The sequence below is a fragment of the Triticum aestivum genome, chromosome 5B (genome assembly GCF_018294505.1).
Source record: "Triticum aestivum cultivar Chinese Spring chromosome 5B, IWGSC CS RefSeq v2.1, whole genome shotgun sequence".
Lineage (NCBI taxonomy): Eukaryota > Viridiplantae > Streptophyta > Magnoliopsida > Poales > Poaceae > Triticum > Triticum aestivum.
Window position 1 is genome coordinate 354300254 of NC_057807.1, and position 16244 is coordinate 354316497.

The following is a 16244-nucleotide window of genomic DNA, read 5'->3' on the forward strand; positions in this document are numbered from 1 at the left end:
CAGCGTGTGCTCTAATACCATCTTGTAGCGACCCGACCTCAAACAATCAAGTCTCTGTGCTTCAGTGTCATCCCTGGATCAGTAATGCTGACACGCACAGTACTCGAAGGATTTATAACAGAGTAGCAATCACACACTTATTACATCGAATGTCTCAAAAGAGAGCTTATTACAATAATATGGCTTAAGGCCATCTAGTGCGATAACAGTGGAAGGCTTGGAAGATAAAGTGAGTCCATCAACTCCAACGGCATAGCTGAGCTGCACGGCAACGACCTAACGAACCTTACTCCTCGTATGAAAAGTCTGCAACATAATACGTTGCAGCCCGAAAACGGGTCAGCACATGGAATATGCTGGCAATATAACACAGTAGAGCAAGAACAGAATAATGCTATCACTACATGCATATTAGGCTGGTGGAAAGCTCTATGGTTATAGTTTTGCGGAAAGCAAATTTTTCCCTACAACAAAGGAATAAATTTAATTTAACTATCATGGTGGTTGAAACATTGAGAAGGTATAACCCCAACTCAAACCCAAATTAAAGTAATTATCCACCCAACAATATTAATTATGAGTGATGAGATACATGTGATAACCCAAGTACTAGATACTCAAGAATTGTCCATAACCGGGGACACGGCTAACCATGATTAGATTGTACACTCTACAGAGGTTTCCGCACTTCTCCCCACAAGACTTGATCGCTTCCGTTGGATTTCTCGCATTGCATGGTGTTTGAGAAACGGATGACCGAGACATAGTCTTTCAGAAACATTAACTCCCTACTTCGGGTAGACCATACCAAACCTACAAACCCCACTACCTGCTGATCTACCTCTTCAAGAGCTTCACGTAACTTACTCAACTATGCTAGAGCCCATAGTAGCTTGTGGATGCACACCGAAGTTTCTAGCATGAATCATCTCAGTTCCCTTTAAGCCTGGGTGGCGGTCCATAGGAAGATCACACGGGTACCCCAGGATTTCCAAAAAAACAGACAACACTAGGTTCCCCAGGTGCCTCAATCCACCTAGATGTGTATTAAAGTTGCCACCTTAAGTTGAACCATTAATTAACAATCTCACATCTGTCATGGATACACTCAAACCCAATCCACGTCTACGAGCATAGCATGGCAATATAAACAATGCGTAGAAGTAACTCCCAAGGGTTTGATAATAACAGGGTAATAGGTTCTACCTCAACAACTACTTCCCAATACCCTCAAGTTAAATACATCCTAATCATGCAATGTTTGAGGATTGAACTAATGCAATAAAACTGGGTATGAAAAGAGTATGATCAATGTGTTACTTGCCTTGCTGACGATCCGGGAATCCTAGAGACTCGTAGTAACACGCTTCGCACTCCGGGAATTCTATCACAAACAAACAATAACATACATAAGCAACTAGCAATGATGCACAAGAAAAACTTCAAATAAAAGCGATTGACCAGAAAGTTCAACTTAAGAACTCCGGCTTGCAAAAAGAATCAAATCCAACGGAGCAACGAAACTCAAACGGCGAAAGAAACAAGATCCGCTTACTATTCTGAACTAAAGTCAAATTTTATAGTATCAAAATCTTGTTTAAGTTGTTTAAACAGAAAGAGAATCTCGAGACGAAACTCTAGGCGCTTGAATCACCTGATTCCGACTAACGAGCGAAAAGATAAACAGAAACTAAGATCGGATTGGAAATCGCGACAAAAAATAATCGCAGATAAATCCGATAAAAGAAAACTGACGAACAGGCTAACGAACGAGTGTAAGTTATTTGTAACTAACGGAAGAAAAACCGTTCATTAGACGAACGTACGGATGAGCGTCCGCTAAATAGAAGAACCGCGAAATAACCGGCGAACTGATCTAAAAAACGAACTAGGGTTTCTAAAATAACCTAACAGTTTTAAAAAAACGGCGGCTCGGATCCGGCTCGGTACCTCCGGCGAGGTGGCTCCGGCGGGGCAGGGTTGGGCGGCGGGACGGCAGCTTGCGGGGTGGCGGGGCTCGGCGGCGGCGCGCAAGCGGCAGCGGCGGCTCTCGGCTGCGGCGGCGGCGGCAGGCGGCAGGCGCGGGCGGCGGCTGCGGCGGCGGTGGCGGCTCGGGGCGGCGGTGGTTGTGGTGGTGGGGCTCGGGGGCGGCGTATATAAAGGGGGCGGGGGCGGTGACTTGGAGGAGGGGGCAAGGCGCGGCGGAGGCAGAGTCCGACTCGGACACCTGCCCGAGCGGCGGCGGGGCGGCGCACGCGCGTAGGGGCGGCGGCGCGGGCGGTTGGGCCGGCGGCCCAGCTGGGTTTCGGCCAAGTCGGTGGAACTCTTTTTTTTTAAACAATTTCACCGGCGGAAATAAAATCCTAGAAAATAAAATAAAAACCTAAAAATGCCAAAATAAATTTTCACCGTCTAAATAAAATATTTAGAATGAGATGAACATTTATTTGGCCCCTAGAATGAAATTTTAAAAACGTGCAATTTTTCTAATGCAAATAAAATCAATATAAACTCAAGTAAAATCGAACAAATGATTTTAACATTTTTCCTGCAATATTTCAATTGTTTTGGAGAAGTCATATTATCTCCTCTCATATAAGAAGTATTTTTCGGAGAGAAAAATAATTAAAATCAAAAATCCTCATTTCACTATTTGATAGGAATCAAATATGAAAACCGGGAAATCCCCAACTCTCTCCGAGGGTCCTTGAGTTGCTTAGGATTTTGAGGATTGCGGAGCGGAAATGCAATAAAATATGATATGCATGGAGGACCTATGTATAACATTCCAAATTGAAAATTTGGGATGTTACAAAGATCATCTTGAGCTTGTGTCCATTTGAAAGAAGTAGGATCATACTTCTCTTGTTGAGGAACAAACTTCATCTTGGGGTATTGATCTTCTTCCCACTCAACTCCATTGGCATTGAACTTTCATTCAAAACCAACACCTTGATTCTTTCGGTGCCTTCCTTGCTTGCGTACAATTTCCTCGAATTGCTTATTTCCGGCAAGGCTCTTGTAAACACCTTTCTCTATAATTCCCTTCAATAATCTATTTTCTTGCTCAAGTGTAACTTCTCTAAGAGAATCATTAGTGGAATCAAGAGAACTACTAGCAACAACATTGGATTTAGCATGATTATTGTTACTACTAGAAGAAGAATCTTTCTTGTTCTTGTTACTGGATTTGACTTGTGGCATGTAAGTGGATAAGAGTAAACGCTTGGCAATGTAAGAACAACTTTTCTTGCGAAGATCATCATTGATTGCCTTTAAAAACTCATGCTCTTGCTCAAGGTTGAGCTTTTCAAAGTGTAACTTCTCATGAGTCTTTAAAAGTTCTTGATGATCTTCCAAGATAGTTTCATGAGCTAACTTAAGAGTTTTTAGTTCTTTAGTTAGGCGCTCAATCTTCTCCTAATCATTATCATTTGTTTTATCTTGATTAGCATGATTAATTGACGTTTCATCATAGTATACATCACTAGAGTTGTCAACAAGTAAATCATCATCACCTAAAAAGTCATCTTCATCACTATTGAAATCAACATACTCGGGGTGTGATACCTTTGGGCCTTTAGCCATGAAGCATCTTCCAATTCCTTCTTTTGGTGACTCAAATATGTCATAGGAGTTGGTTCACACAAGTGCTAGACCGGCAACACCTTCATCTTGAGTATATCCGGAGTCAGAGTGATAGCTTCTCTCAGAGTGATTGTCGGAGTCGAAGCCGGATACCCATTCACCAACATGAGCTCGATGTCTTCGTTTTGTGTAGCTCCTTGATGATTTGTCCTTCCTTTCTAAATCCTTGCTTCTCTGGGGTGTTCTTCGTTCATAAGGATCATCTCTACTCCTCCTTTCTCTTGATGGTGATTCTTCTCTTCTACTCCTTCTTTTTGGAGAATCTTCTCTTCTTTTGTAGGGAGCCATACACTCATTGGAATAGTGTCCGGGTCTTCCACAATTGTAGCAATTATGCTCATGACTAGAAGATCTTTTGTCATTGTAAGACCTTGACTTGGAATTTCTTTCCTTGCTTCTACTCTTGAAGAACTTGTTGAAGTTCTTCACCATTAGGCTCAACTCTTCATTGAATGTTTGTTTCTCACTTGATGATGTGGGAGCTTCACATGAGGCTTTGTAAGCACCACTTGACTTGTTGTTGAGCTCCTCCTTATCCTTGAGTGACATCTCATGAGAAACAATTCTTCCAATGACTTCCGTTAGCTTGAGATCTTTGTAATTGGGCATCATTTGGATCAATGTGCACATGGTATCATATTTTCCATCCAAGGCTCTTAGCATCTTCTTGATGACAAATTTGTTGGTCATCTCTTCACTTCCTAAGCCCGCAATCTCATTTGTGATGAGAGCAAGCCTAGAGTACATCTCAGCGACGCCTTCACCATCCTTCATTTTGAGCTTGTCAAGTTGACTTTGAAGCACATCCAACTTGGATTCCCTGACGGAGTCGGTACCTTCGTGCATATCAATCAAAGTATCCCAAATTTCCTTTGCATTCTCAAGACGGCTGATTTTGTTGAATTCTTCGGGGCACAATCCGTTGAAGAGGATATCACAAGCTTGAGCATTGTACTGCAGCATCTTCAGCTCTTTCGCGGTAGCTTCACGGTTCGGTTCTCTCCCATCAAAGAAATCACCTTGCAAGCCAATACACACAATAGCCCAAACGGCGGGGTTATGTCCAAGAATATGCATTTTCATCTTATGCTTCCAACTAGCAAAATTAGTACCATCAAAGTAAGGACCTCTATGGTGGTAATTTCCCTCGCTAGATGCCATGCTCTCCTAGGTTGTGAAACCAAGGCTATGACGACCAAAAGCTATGTAAATCAAAGCAAATGGAGACCAAAGCTCTGATACCACTTGTAGGATCGAAAGTATGTCTAGAGCGGGGAGGTGATAGACTACTTGACCAAATAAAAATCTAGCCTTTTCCCAATTTTAGTTCTTGGCAGATTTTAGCAACTTAGCACAAGTCAAGCAATCAACCTACACATGCAATTCTAAGAGTATAGCAGCGGAATGTAAAGCAATTGCATATGAAGGTAAAGGGAGGAGTTTGAGGGAGCAAACGCAAAGTTGACATGGAGAATTTTTAGCCGTGGTTCCGATAGGTGGTGCTATCATACATCCACATTGATGGAGACTTCAACACACGAAGGGTAGCGGTTGCGCGAGTCCACGGAGGGCTCCACCCACGAAGAGTCCACGAAGAAGCAACCTTTTCTAGCCCACCATGGTCGTCGCCCACGAAAGACTTGACTCACTAAGGTAGATCTTCATGAAGTAGGCGGTCTCCTTGCCCATACAAACTCCTTGGTTCAACTCCACAATCTTGTCGGAGGCTCCCAAGTGACACCTAGCCAATCTAGGAGACACCACTCTCCAAGAAGTAACAAATGGTGTGTTGATGATGAACTCCTTGCTCTTGTGCTTCAAATGATAGTCTCCCCAACACTCAACTCTCTCTCAGATGATTTGGATTTGGTGGAAAGAAGATTTGAGTGGAAAGCAACTTGGGGAAGGCTAGAGATCAAGATTTATGTGGTAGGAATGGAATATCTTGACCTCAACACAAGTGTAGGTGGTTCTCTCTCAGAAAATGTATGTTGGAAGTGTAGGCATGTTCTGATGCCTCTCTTCATGAATGAAGAGTGGGTGGAAGGGTATATATAGCCTCCACACAAAATCTAACAGTTACACACAACTTACCAAACTCGGTGGGGCCGAATCGTGAAACTCGGTCGGACCGATTTAGTAAATAATGTGACCGTTAGGATTTTCGGTGGGACCGACATGTCAACTCGGTGGGACCGATATGGTTAAGGTTAGGGCATAACGTAATCTCGGTGAGACCAATTATACAAACTCGGTGAGACCGGTTTTGGTAATAGACACACAGAGGGTTGTTCAGGAAAACTCGGTGGGACCGATTCGCTCATCTTGGTTGGACCGAAACATTACGAAAGGGAAACAGTGAGTTTGCATTGCAATCTTGGTGGGACCGATCGCTCATCTTGGTTTGACCGAAACGTTACGAAGGGAAACAGAGAGATTACAATCCCATCTCGATGAGACTGAGATCCCTATCGGTGAGACCGAAAAGACTAGGGTTTGTGGATGTGGCTATGACATCTGAACTCGGTGGTGCCAGATAGATGGTTTCGGTGGGGCCGAGTTTGACTTTTGCTTTGAGTCATATGTGGATATGAGAAAGTAGTTGACGGTTTTGGAGCATATCACTAAGCACTTTGAGCAGGCAACTCATTAAGCAACACCTCATCCCCTCTTGATAGTATTAGCTTTTCCTATAGACTCAATGTGATCTTGGATCACTAAAATAGAAAATGTATAGTCTTGTGCTTTAAGCTTGAGCCAATCCTTTTGTCCTTAGCATTTTGAGGGATCCACTTTTCTCATCCATGCCATGCCAATCATTGAGCTTTCCTGAAATATTTATATTGAAATAGCATTAGCTCAATGAGCTATATGTTGTTAGGAATTAGCAAAACCACCTAGGGATAGTTGCACTTTCACCTTGGCAAGCTTGGCTTCACTTCTTACCAAAAATGCATTGCGGCTATCCGCATGCTTGTATATGGAATTCCTGGTGATCTTGTGGATGAGTTGTTCGTATGAGTGACTCCACATGTCTCCTCCCAATGTATAGTTTTTGCATTGCCGTGGTGGCAGTTTTCGGCCCTGAGTACCTAAGAGAGCCAACTGTCGCTGATACATAGAGGTTGTTGGTGATCAATGCCGAGAGGGGGTTTCTGGGCATGCTTGGTAGTATTGATTGTATGCACTAGAAATGGAACAACTGTCCATTTGCTTGGCAGGGGCAGTACAAGGGGCATATGAAAGATGCAATTGTCATACTTGAAGTGGTGGCTTCAGAAGATTTGTGTATATGGCATTCTTTCTTCGGCATGGCTGGTTCTCACAATGATATATGTGTTCTTTAGTGTTCTCTAGTGTTTGCAAGGCTTGTACAAGGCCACTCCCCTGAGGTCAACTTTAAGCTCAAGGGCCACCAGTACAACAAAGGATTTACCTAGCTGATGGTATCTATCCTCACTGGTCCACTCTTATGAAGACCATACCAATACGCAAGGAGAGAAGAGACAGAAGTTAGTCCAAATGGAGGAGAGTGCTAGGAAGGATGTGGAGCGTGCTTTCTGTGTGCTTCCTTGATGGGGTATCATTCAAAACCCTGCATTGACATGGAGCACGCAGAAGCTTTGGGAGGCGATGACTGCTTGTGTGATCATGCACAACATGATCATGGAGGATGAGCATGATGATAGCATCTACGACCAAGGGTTTGATTTCTAGGGTGAAATTGTTGAGCCTGAGAAGCCACCTCCTACAATGTTCGAACAGTTTGTCCATTTTCATCGTGAGTTGTGGGATTAACATACTCATGTCCAACTCCAGGATGACTTCGTTGAGCTCCTATGGACTCACATTGGCAACCTGTAGATCTATCAGTTTGATTTCTTTTCATGCAAACAAATTTTGATTGGGTTGTAGACTATTTGATATTGTTTTCTTTCGATCGGGTTGTAAGACTATTTCAGATGTATAACAATTTGCTATGTTTGATTTGGACCATTTGATATGCTTCATTCTAGTATGATCGTTGAACGGACGAGATGCGGCCGAAATGCGGTTGCGCGTTGGGCGAACACGGCCCCATTACCATCCCCAACAAACGAAAGGCGAACGAAATGGACGTCTGTTTAAGGTCGTACATTGAAGTTGGTCTTAGAGCATCTCCAGCCGTTCGGCCCCCAGGGGCTTGAAATAGCGCCGCCCTGGGGGCGCGCCGGCGGAAAAATCAACGTAGGAAGAGCACTTGCCATCCGTTGGTTATGAGAAGCATCCCAAAAGCGTCCGGGTCAAAATATGGCTTTCAAATTAAGTTCCAAAATAGTAGATGCTGCCAAAGGGAGGGGCGGTACCATACGCAAAAAGGAAGGGCGATTGGGTTCCCAGCCGCCACCGCTAGGTCGCCCCTAGGCGCCGATTTTGGCCCACTTTCGGCGCAGATTGGCCCACCTTTCAGCCCATTTTCGGCGCAAATTGGCCCACTATCGGTGCAAATTGACCAATTTTGGCCCGTATTCAGCGTGCTTCGGCACAAATTGAACAAAAGTTATTTTTATCACATAGTTCATCACAAAAAATCAATAGAAATCAAATATTTCAATACAAATTATATAGTTCAACAAACAAAAACTCATATTTGTTCACACGCCGAGCTAGGCGTTGCCCTTGAGCCTCCATAGGTGCTCCACCAGATCTTGCTACAGTTGTTGATGCACCACTGGGTCTCGGATCTCCTGACGCATATTAAGGAAGGCAGTCCAGGTTGCAAGAGGACCCTGCCTATAATATGGTTCAGTGTCAAACACTAGCTCTTCCTTCTCGCTCTCAATGATCATGTTATGCAAGATGACACAGCAAGTCATGATCTCCCACATTTGATCTTTTGACTAGGTCTGAGCGGGGTACTGGACAACAGCAAATCGAGATTGGAGCACACCAAATGACCGCTTGACATCCTTCCTGCAAGCCTCCTGAACCTTCGCAAAGTGAGAGTTCTTTCCTCTTGGCACAGGGTTTGAGATAGTCTTCACAAATGTGGACCATCTCGGATAGCTGCCATCTGCTAGGTAGTATCCCTTGTTGTAGTGCCGCCCATTGATCTCGAAGTTCACCGAAGGAGAATGACCTTCAACAAGCTTGGAAAAGACAGGGGAGCACTACAGTACGTTGATGTCATTGTGAGTTCTTCCATACCAAAGAAGGAGTGCCAAATCCAGAGGTCGTCTGTGGCCACTGCCTCAAGTACCACACTGCAACCGCCTTTGGCGCCTTTGTACATCCCCTATCAATAAAATGGATAATTTTTTCATTTCCAATGAATGTAGTCAATGCTTCGAAGCATCCCAGGAAATCCTCTTGCTACATTATGTGCTAGGATCCGAGCAGTGTCTTCAGCATTGGGTGATCACAAGTATTGCGGTCCAAACATGCCACCACTGCCCTGTAGAACTTGTAGAAACACTCCAATGTCTGTGGACTCGACCATGTGCCCATAGTCTTTCAGTGAATCACCAGGACCTCCGTATGCAAGCATCCTCATAGCTGTCGTGCACTTCTGGAGTGAGTTTAATCCAAGTGTGCCGGTGTAATCCTTCTTGCACTTGAAGTAGCTGTCGAACTCCCGGATGGAATTCACAATCCTGAGGAAGAGCTTTCGGCTCATCCGATAACGGTGCCGAAATACTTTGTCGTCATGCAGTGGAGCATCGATGAAATAGTCGGACTAGAACAAGCAATAGCCTTCCAGTTGATGCCTCTGCTTTGCCTTCAGCCGGCCCGGCACCGAGCCACCTCGCCGCGGCTTCGCATTGCTCATGAGCAGACTGGGCGGGGTGGCAACAGCCAACAGATGCTCTTCATCCTGGGTGTCGGCATCGGCTTCCTCCATCAGCGCCGCGAGCGCCTCCTCATCGTCCGAGTCCATCGCCGAACACCTGGTGGACGTGGTAGGCACGCAGCCGCCGGTATCCCGCCCTGCACGGCCGGAGTGCCGGAAAGCTCGCCCAGGAATGGGGTGGAGGATGCCGCGGCAGAACCCTCTTTCTTTTTCGACGAGGGAATGGCCTATCTAGCAATGGGAGGGGGTGGTCGGCGCCGGGATCGGCAAGGCGGCGGAAGGGCGTGCATGCGGGGGGAAGGCAAACCTCGACGTGCAAGATGCATTTCCGCCTGAAAGTTGTAGCCCATACGCATTTTTCCCTTCCGCCAGAGCCCCCAAGCGCCCCCCGGGTGCCCTGGGTTCAGCCTGGGATCGCCAGGCCCAAAAAAGGGTCGAGCCGACGGATTTCCGCGTCTTGGGGCAGCGACTGGGGGGTTTTTCTGACGCCGGCGCGAAAAAAATCGCCCTGGAGGGCCTGTTGGGGGGTGCGGCTGGAGATGCTCTTATGCTATCTCTTGAGCCTGTGTTGGTTTTTCCCTTGAAGAGGAAAGGGTGATGCAGCAAAGTAGTATAAGTATTTCCCTCAGTTTTGAGAACCAAGGTATCAATCCAGTAGGAGACGACTCACAAGTCACCTAGTACCTGCACAAACAATCAAGAACCTTGCAACCAATGCGATAAAGGGGTTGTCAATCCCTTCACGGTCACTCGCAAAAGTGAGATCTATAGATATAGTAAAGTAAATATTTTTGGTATTTTTGTTGTATAGATTGGAAAGTAAAGATTGCAAAATAGTAAATGAGATTTAAAGAGATGCAATATAATGGAAAAGAGATGTAATATAATGGAAAAGAGACCCGGGGGGCATAGGTTTCACTAGTGGCTTCTCTCGAGATAGCATGTATTACGGTGGGTGAACAAATCACTGTCGAGCAATTGATAGAAAAGCGCATAATTATGAAGATATCTAAGGCAATGATCATGAACATAGGCATCACGTCCGTGTGAAGTAGACCGAAACAATTCTGCATCTACTACTATTACTCCACACATCGACCGCTATCCAGCATGCATCTAGAGTATTAAGTTCATAAGAACGGAGTAATGCATTAAGCAAGATGACATGATGTAGAGGGATAAACTCAAGCAATATGATATAAACCCCATCTTTTTATCCTCGATGGAAACAGTACAATGCGTGCCTTGCTGCCCCTACTATCACTGGGAAAGGACGCTGCAAGATTGAACCCAAAGCTAAGCACCTCTCCCATTGCAAGAAAGATCAATCTCGTAGGCCAAACTAAACCGATAATTCGAAGAGACTTGCAAAGATATCAAATCATGCATATAAGAATTCAGAGAAGAACCAATTCATAGATAATCTTGTTCATAAAACCACAATTCATCGGATCTCTGCAAACACACCACAAAAGAGTATTTCATCAAATAGATCTCCAAGAACATCGAGGAGAACTTTGTATTGAGAATGAAAGAGAGAGAAGAAGCCATCTAGCTAATAACTATGGACCCAAAGGTCTGTGGTAAACTACTCACGCTTCACAGGAGAGGCAATGTTGTTGATGTAGAAGCCCTCCGTGATTGATTCCCTCTCCGGCACATCGCCGGAGAAGGCCCCAAGATGGGATCTCATGGGTACAGAAGGTTGCGGCGGTGGAAAAGTGGTTTCATGGCTCCCCCTGATGTTTCTAGGGTATAATAGTATATATAGGCGAAAGAAGTACGTCAGTGAAGCTACGAGGGGCCCACGAGGGTGGGGAGCGTGCCTACCCCCCTAGGCGCGCCCTCCTACCTCGTGGACGCCTTGTGGAGTTTTTGACTTCAACTCCAAGTCTTCTGGTTTGCTTTCGGTCCAAGAAAGATCACCGCGAAGGTTTCATTCCATTTGGACTCCATTTGGTATTCCTTTTCTGCAAAATTCTAAAATAGGCAAAAAAACAGAAACTGGCATTGGGCCTCCAGTTAATAGTTAGTCCCAAAAATAATAAAAGAGCATATGAAAGCCCATTAAACATCCAAAATAGATAATATAATAGCATGGAACAATAAAAAATCGAATAAATATAATAGCATGGAACAATAAAAAATCCAAAATAGATAATATAATAGCATGAAACTGGCATTGGGCCTCCGGTTAATTGGGCTTTCTGATTTACATTTTTAAAAGTTGTAAAGATTTTTATTTAACAAAAAATCGAATAAAAATGCGATAGCCGGTTTTGTCTAAGCGAGCGGAAAAAAAAGCTAAGCAAGCAGAGCAGGAGCCGAACTGAGTTAGCGAGAGTTTCATTGGCCGGCCCATATAAGTGTTATAGCAGCAAATTCCATGATCTAAACATGGAATAAGAGCTCTCAGGGGATCACACAAGCACCACCAGCTGACACTGATGATGAAACGTGAAGAACACCATAACCACCCATCAATCAACTCAACTCAACTCTTAAAACAAATACAATTTTAAACAATAGCCGAACAAGATATATGAATGAAAAGAAAGAATGGTCGGAACATAATTGAAATCCAAGCCAACATAGATAGAATCAAAATGACAAAACCAACTGCAATGACATGCTAAAGAAAAAGAGAGTTAATTTCATGAGTGAAGAACGGCGCGAGGAAGCGCGCGGCAACCTCTAGTATATAGAATTTTTGGAGGATTTGTTGTTTCCACTTGCTTCATTTCTGACCTAACATTTTTATTTATTGTTGTATTCTTCAGACAGTATATATAGTCAAATGTCATTTTGTAGTGGGTTACATTGCTTCATTTAGCACATTTTGTGAGAGGTCATGTTTATTTATTTAGTGTGCTTATATGGTCTTGATCGGGAACTATATAACAGGTCATATCACCGTGATTAAATATGTAATCTCCATTAAAGGCGTGAACTCATTTCTTGGTCTACTGAAGTGCTCTCCTAACAGGTGTTATGTGGAGACTCTAAAGGAAAAAGATAAACCAAGAATTGTACTATTGGCCACAGTTGTCTGACACGGGCGTGGCTGCGGTCCGGATGGCTGCAAAGCCCCCCCCCCCCCCCCCCCCCTGGCTGGTTTGCGGTTTGCGGGAAAAATTAGGTCTGGACCGGTCGACGGACCGATACAGGTCCGCATTGGATGGCAAACATGTCCAGACCGAGCAGTCCAGACGGTTGCGGGCGGTTTGAGGGTTGGCATTGGAGATGCCCTAACCAATTCGGGTTGGACCTAGGCTTTCAACCAGGGCTCGAGCTTGATTGCTTGAATAGCACCACCATCAACGACCTTTATGTGTTGTCGTCATCACTTTTCCACGATCCTAACAACTACATGTGATACGCAACTGCTGTCACTGCCCAACCATCATTCTGCATCAAGTCAACATTCATACTTGCATGTCAACGCCAGACTTATCAATAAGTTTTCGGAACTACTCTGAGAACGACAGTGCTTGGCCGATTATGCACGATGCATAATCAGACAATGTTCTAGAGTTTGCCCCTCACACCAACGGCTAGATTGACAACATCGTCCATAAATCGTGCAGTCTACATCGTGTGTATAGCATCGTTTTAAGTTTTCGGAGGGACATTGAGGTGCTTAAAATCCTCCAGCGCAAAAAAAAAACGGTGCTTAAAATCCAAAAAGGGCTATTTAGGGGAAATAATACCCACGAATGATCCTGCACTTGCATGGTGGAAATCAAATCGCCCATGGATTTGAACCCCAGAAAAGTCGCTGCTGGACGAACTCATGTGCTCGTGGTCCGTGTGCATCATTCACGTATATTATTATACTGGCATTATTAAAGCGTCGTCGACTCGACGGGTAAAGATAGATTGGTGGCCTGTGTGTGATGACTTGTCACCGGGGATAATCTAAGAAACCTGGAGAACAATGGAGCATTTATTTGTCTTTTTTGGCTTCTCCCTCTGTCTAGGTGAGTAAGTCATTTTAGGTTGTGCACCGTGATCAAGGAGGAGAGAAAACGAGAGACATTAATGTTTATTTACTAATTAATAGCATTGCATGCAATGAACTAACCATTGCATGTCGTGTTTGGTAGTCTCAAGTCATTAAAAGCATGCACATCTCTTGTCTCTTATTGATTAATATGTGAAGAAACAAGAAACAAGGTAGAAGTTAATGCATCGCGCCTTAGTATTTTGAGATTATTTGGTTTTCGTAAGATGACTTACACACCTAAACGGAGGGAGTATGTTTTTTTTACGGGAAATTTTTGGCTATGTTATGGGTGTAGGTTACGTATTGTCTTGCTGCACATCGCACAAACAGAGTAGTAGTTGGGATTGAGCTAATCATCGAGAGCTCCTTTATTTCTAAATGGAGCAACAGAATACCTAACAAGTCTGGACCTGGATTCGTCTTGTCGGTTCATCAGTCGATGCACTAGCTTCACCCTACCAAAGTGCTAGCAACAATTGAGGACGGGGTGTCAATTCGTTGGCTGGGCAGCTGAGGCTGCTGCCAGCTCACGGAATTCAAGTCTCGGCTTGAACGCATGATGCTTGCGGAGTTTTTCCTATAAAAAAAGTCAACCAGGGTTAGTCTTTGAGTTGGTCTCATTTTTTTTCTAGCAAAATAAAATTAAACGTTAGTATTGGTGTCCTATATAAAGCTAAGTCAAGCACTCAAGACTCGCTCGCTCAGTCGCACGTCTCCAAAAATTTCATAAACTCCCTCCTTCGTGCGTGGTTGGTGATCGGAATGGTCTCAGCTGAGCCGCCGCTGCAGCTGGAGTCGAAGAATGTGTGCGTCGTGGGAGCCGGCATGGCCGGTATGGCGGCGGCGCGCGAGCTGCGGCGAGAGGGCCACGTCGTGACGGTCATGGAGCAGAGAGGCGACGTCGGCGGGCAGTGGCTGTACGACCCGAGGACAGACGATGACGGCCTGCTCGAGGCAGGGGCCGCGCCGGTGCGCGTGCACAGCAGCATGTACGCCTGCCTCCGTCTCATCAGCCCGCGGGAGGCCATGGGCTTCTCCGACTTCCAGTTCTTTCCCAGGGAGGGCGTCGCCGGCCGCGACCCTCGCCGCTTCCCGACCCACCGCGAGGTGTACTGCTACCTTTGGGAGTTCTGCCACGCGTTCGGGCTTGCTGACGCCGTCAGACTCCACACCAGGGTCACGCGCGTCGCGGCCGTGCCCACGTCGTCGACGCATCAATGGGCTGTGAGAACCGTGCACCTCGGTGGCACGGGCACGGACGAGGAGGAGAAGGAGGAGGTGTTCGATGCCGTCGTCGTGGCCACCGGCCACTACTCGCAGCCGAAGCTCCCGACCATCAACGGCATGGAGGACTGGCGGCGGAGGCAGCTGCACAGCCACTCGTACCGGACGCCGGAGCCGTTCCGCGGCGAGGTGGTGGTGATGATCGGGTGCGGGGACAGCGGCAAGGACATCGCGCTGGACCTCCGCCGCGTCGCCAAGGAGGTGCACCTCACCGCCAAGTCCATGGAGGAGGCCATGACGCCGGCGATGTCCAAGATGCTGGCGAACCACGCCAATCTGCACCTCCACCCGCAGATAGACCGTCTGTACGCGGACGGCCGCGTGGCGTTCGCCGACGGCTCCTCCGTCGACGCCGACACTGTCATGTACTGCACGGGGTACACCTACTCGTTCACGTTCCTGGACACGGGTGGCGCGGTCACCGTCGACGACAACCGCGTGGGGCCGCTGTTCGAGCACGTGTTCCCGCCGTCCCTGGCGCCGTCGCTCTCCTTCGTCGGCATACCGAGGAAGGTCCTGGTGCCGTGGTTCTTCGAGGCGCAGGGGAAGTGGGTCGCGCAGGTGCTGTCCGGCCGGCGGGCGCTGCCGCCGGAGGAGGAGATGCTGCGGTCCGTGGAGGAGTATTACCGGGCCAGGGAGGCAGCCGGCGTGCCGAAGAAGTACACCCACGACATCGCCGGCGTGGATCCTGAGAAAATGTACGAGTTCAGGGAGAAGTACTGCGATTTCGCGCGTATCGAGGATTGGAAGATAGAGCTGCTCGTGTCCATCATCGCCAACATGAACGACGACATGGAGACCTTCCGCGACCGCGAGGACGACGGCGAAAACGTCCGGAAGGGCCTGCAGAGATGGCACGCCGCAGCTGCTCAAGCCCAAGATCAAAACTACGGTTGCTGCGGTTGAAGCTGACCTTGATGCGCAGGTCATAGCTAAGCTCCGACTCAACTGAAGATCATACCATCCGTACCTAAGTTTAGCTTGCTCTGACCTGGTGCTTAGGCGTAGTTCACTCTGAAGTCTGAACTGAACTGCGTCAGAGACTGAGAGGTTCACTGCGAGATTTTATTTCATTCTATTCGAGTTCACAAGAATGTAACTACTCCCTTAGTTCAAAACTGCAACATTTATTTTGTATAGGAGGAAGTGGTTAATTTCTGTACAAATAAAATGGTTTGGTTGTGACAGAAAGAAAGTTGATAAAAAAAGAGGTGCTCAAGGTACCGGGAATGAGGGACGGGATGGGCATAAAACGAGAATCCACAATTGGTTTTGCGAGATCCAAATAACATTCTATGCAACATAGATAATCCTCCGTTTAGTTAAACTCATAGTCCTCAGAAACCGTCATACCCTGTCCCGCTCTTGGGTCGGGCGACCCGGGGGAAACGCACTTGCCACCAACGGGTCGTCCTCACCAACCACCACTGCCGCCGGCTCTTGTCGCGGTGACGACGGGCCCTCTTACTGCCGAAG

General features: G+C 46.4%; 1 protein-coding gene across 1 annotated transcript; it reads left to right on the forward strand.

Moving 5' to 3' along the window:
• The first annotated feature begins 14198 nt into the window (after positions 1-14198).
• Positions 14199-15969, forward strand: LOC123116117 (flavin-containing monooxygenase FMO GS-OX-like 8). The gene has a single exon (XM_044537122.1). The coding sequence runs from the start codon at positions 14247-14249 to the stop codon at positions 15672-15674; it is 1428 nt and encodes a 475-aa protein (XP_044393057.1). The 5' UTR covers positions 14199-14246; the 3' UTR covers positions 15675-15969.
• Positions 15970-16244: the final 275 nt, after the last annotated feature.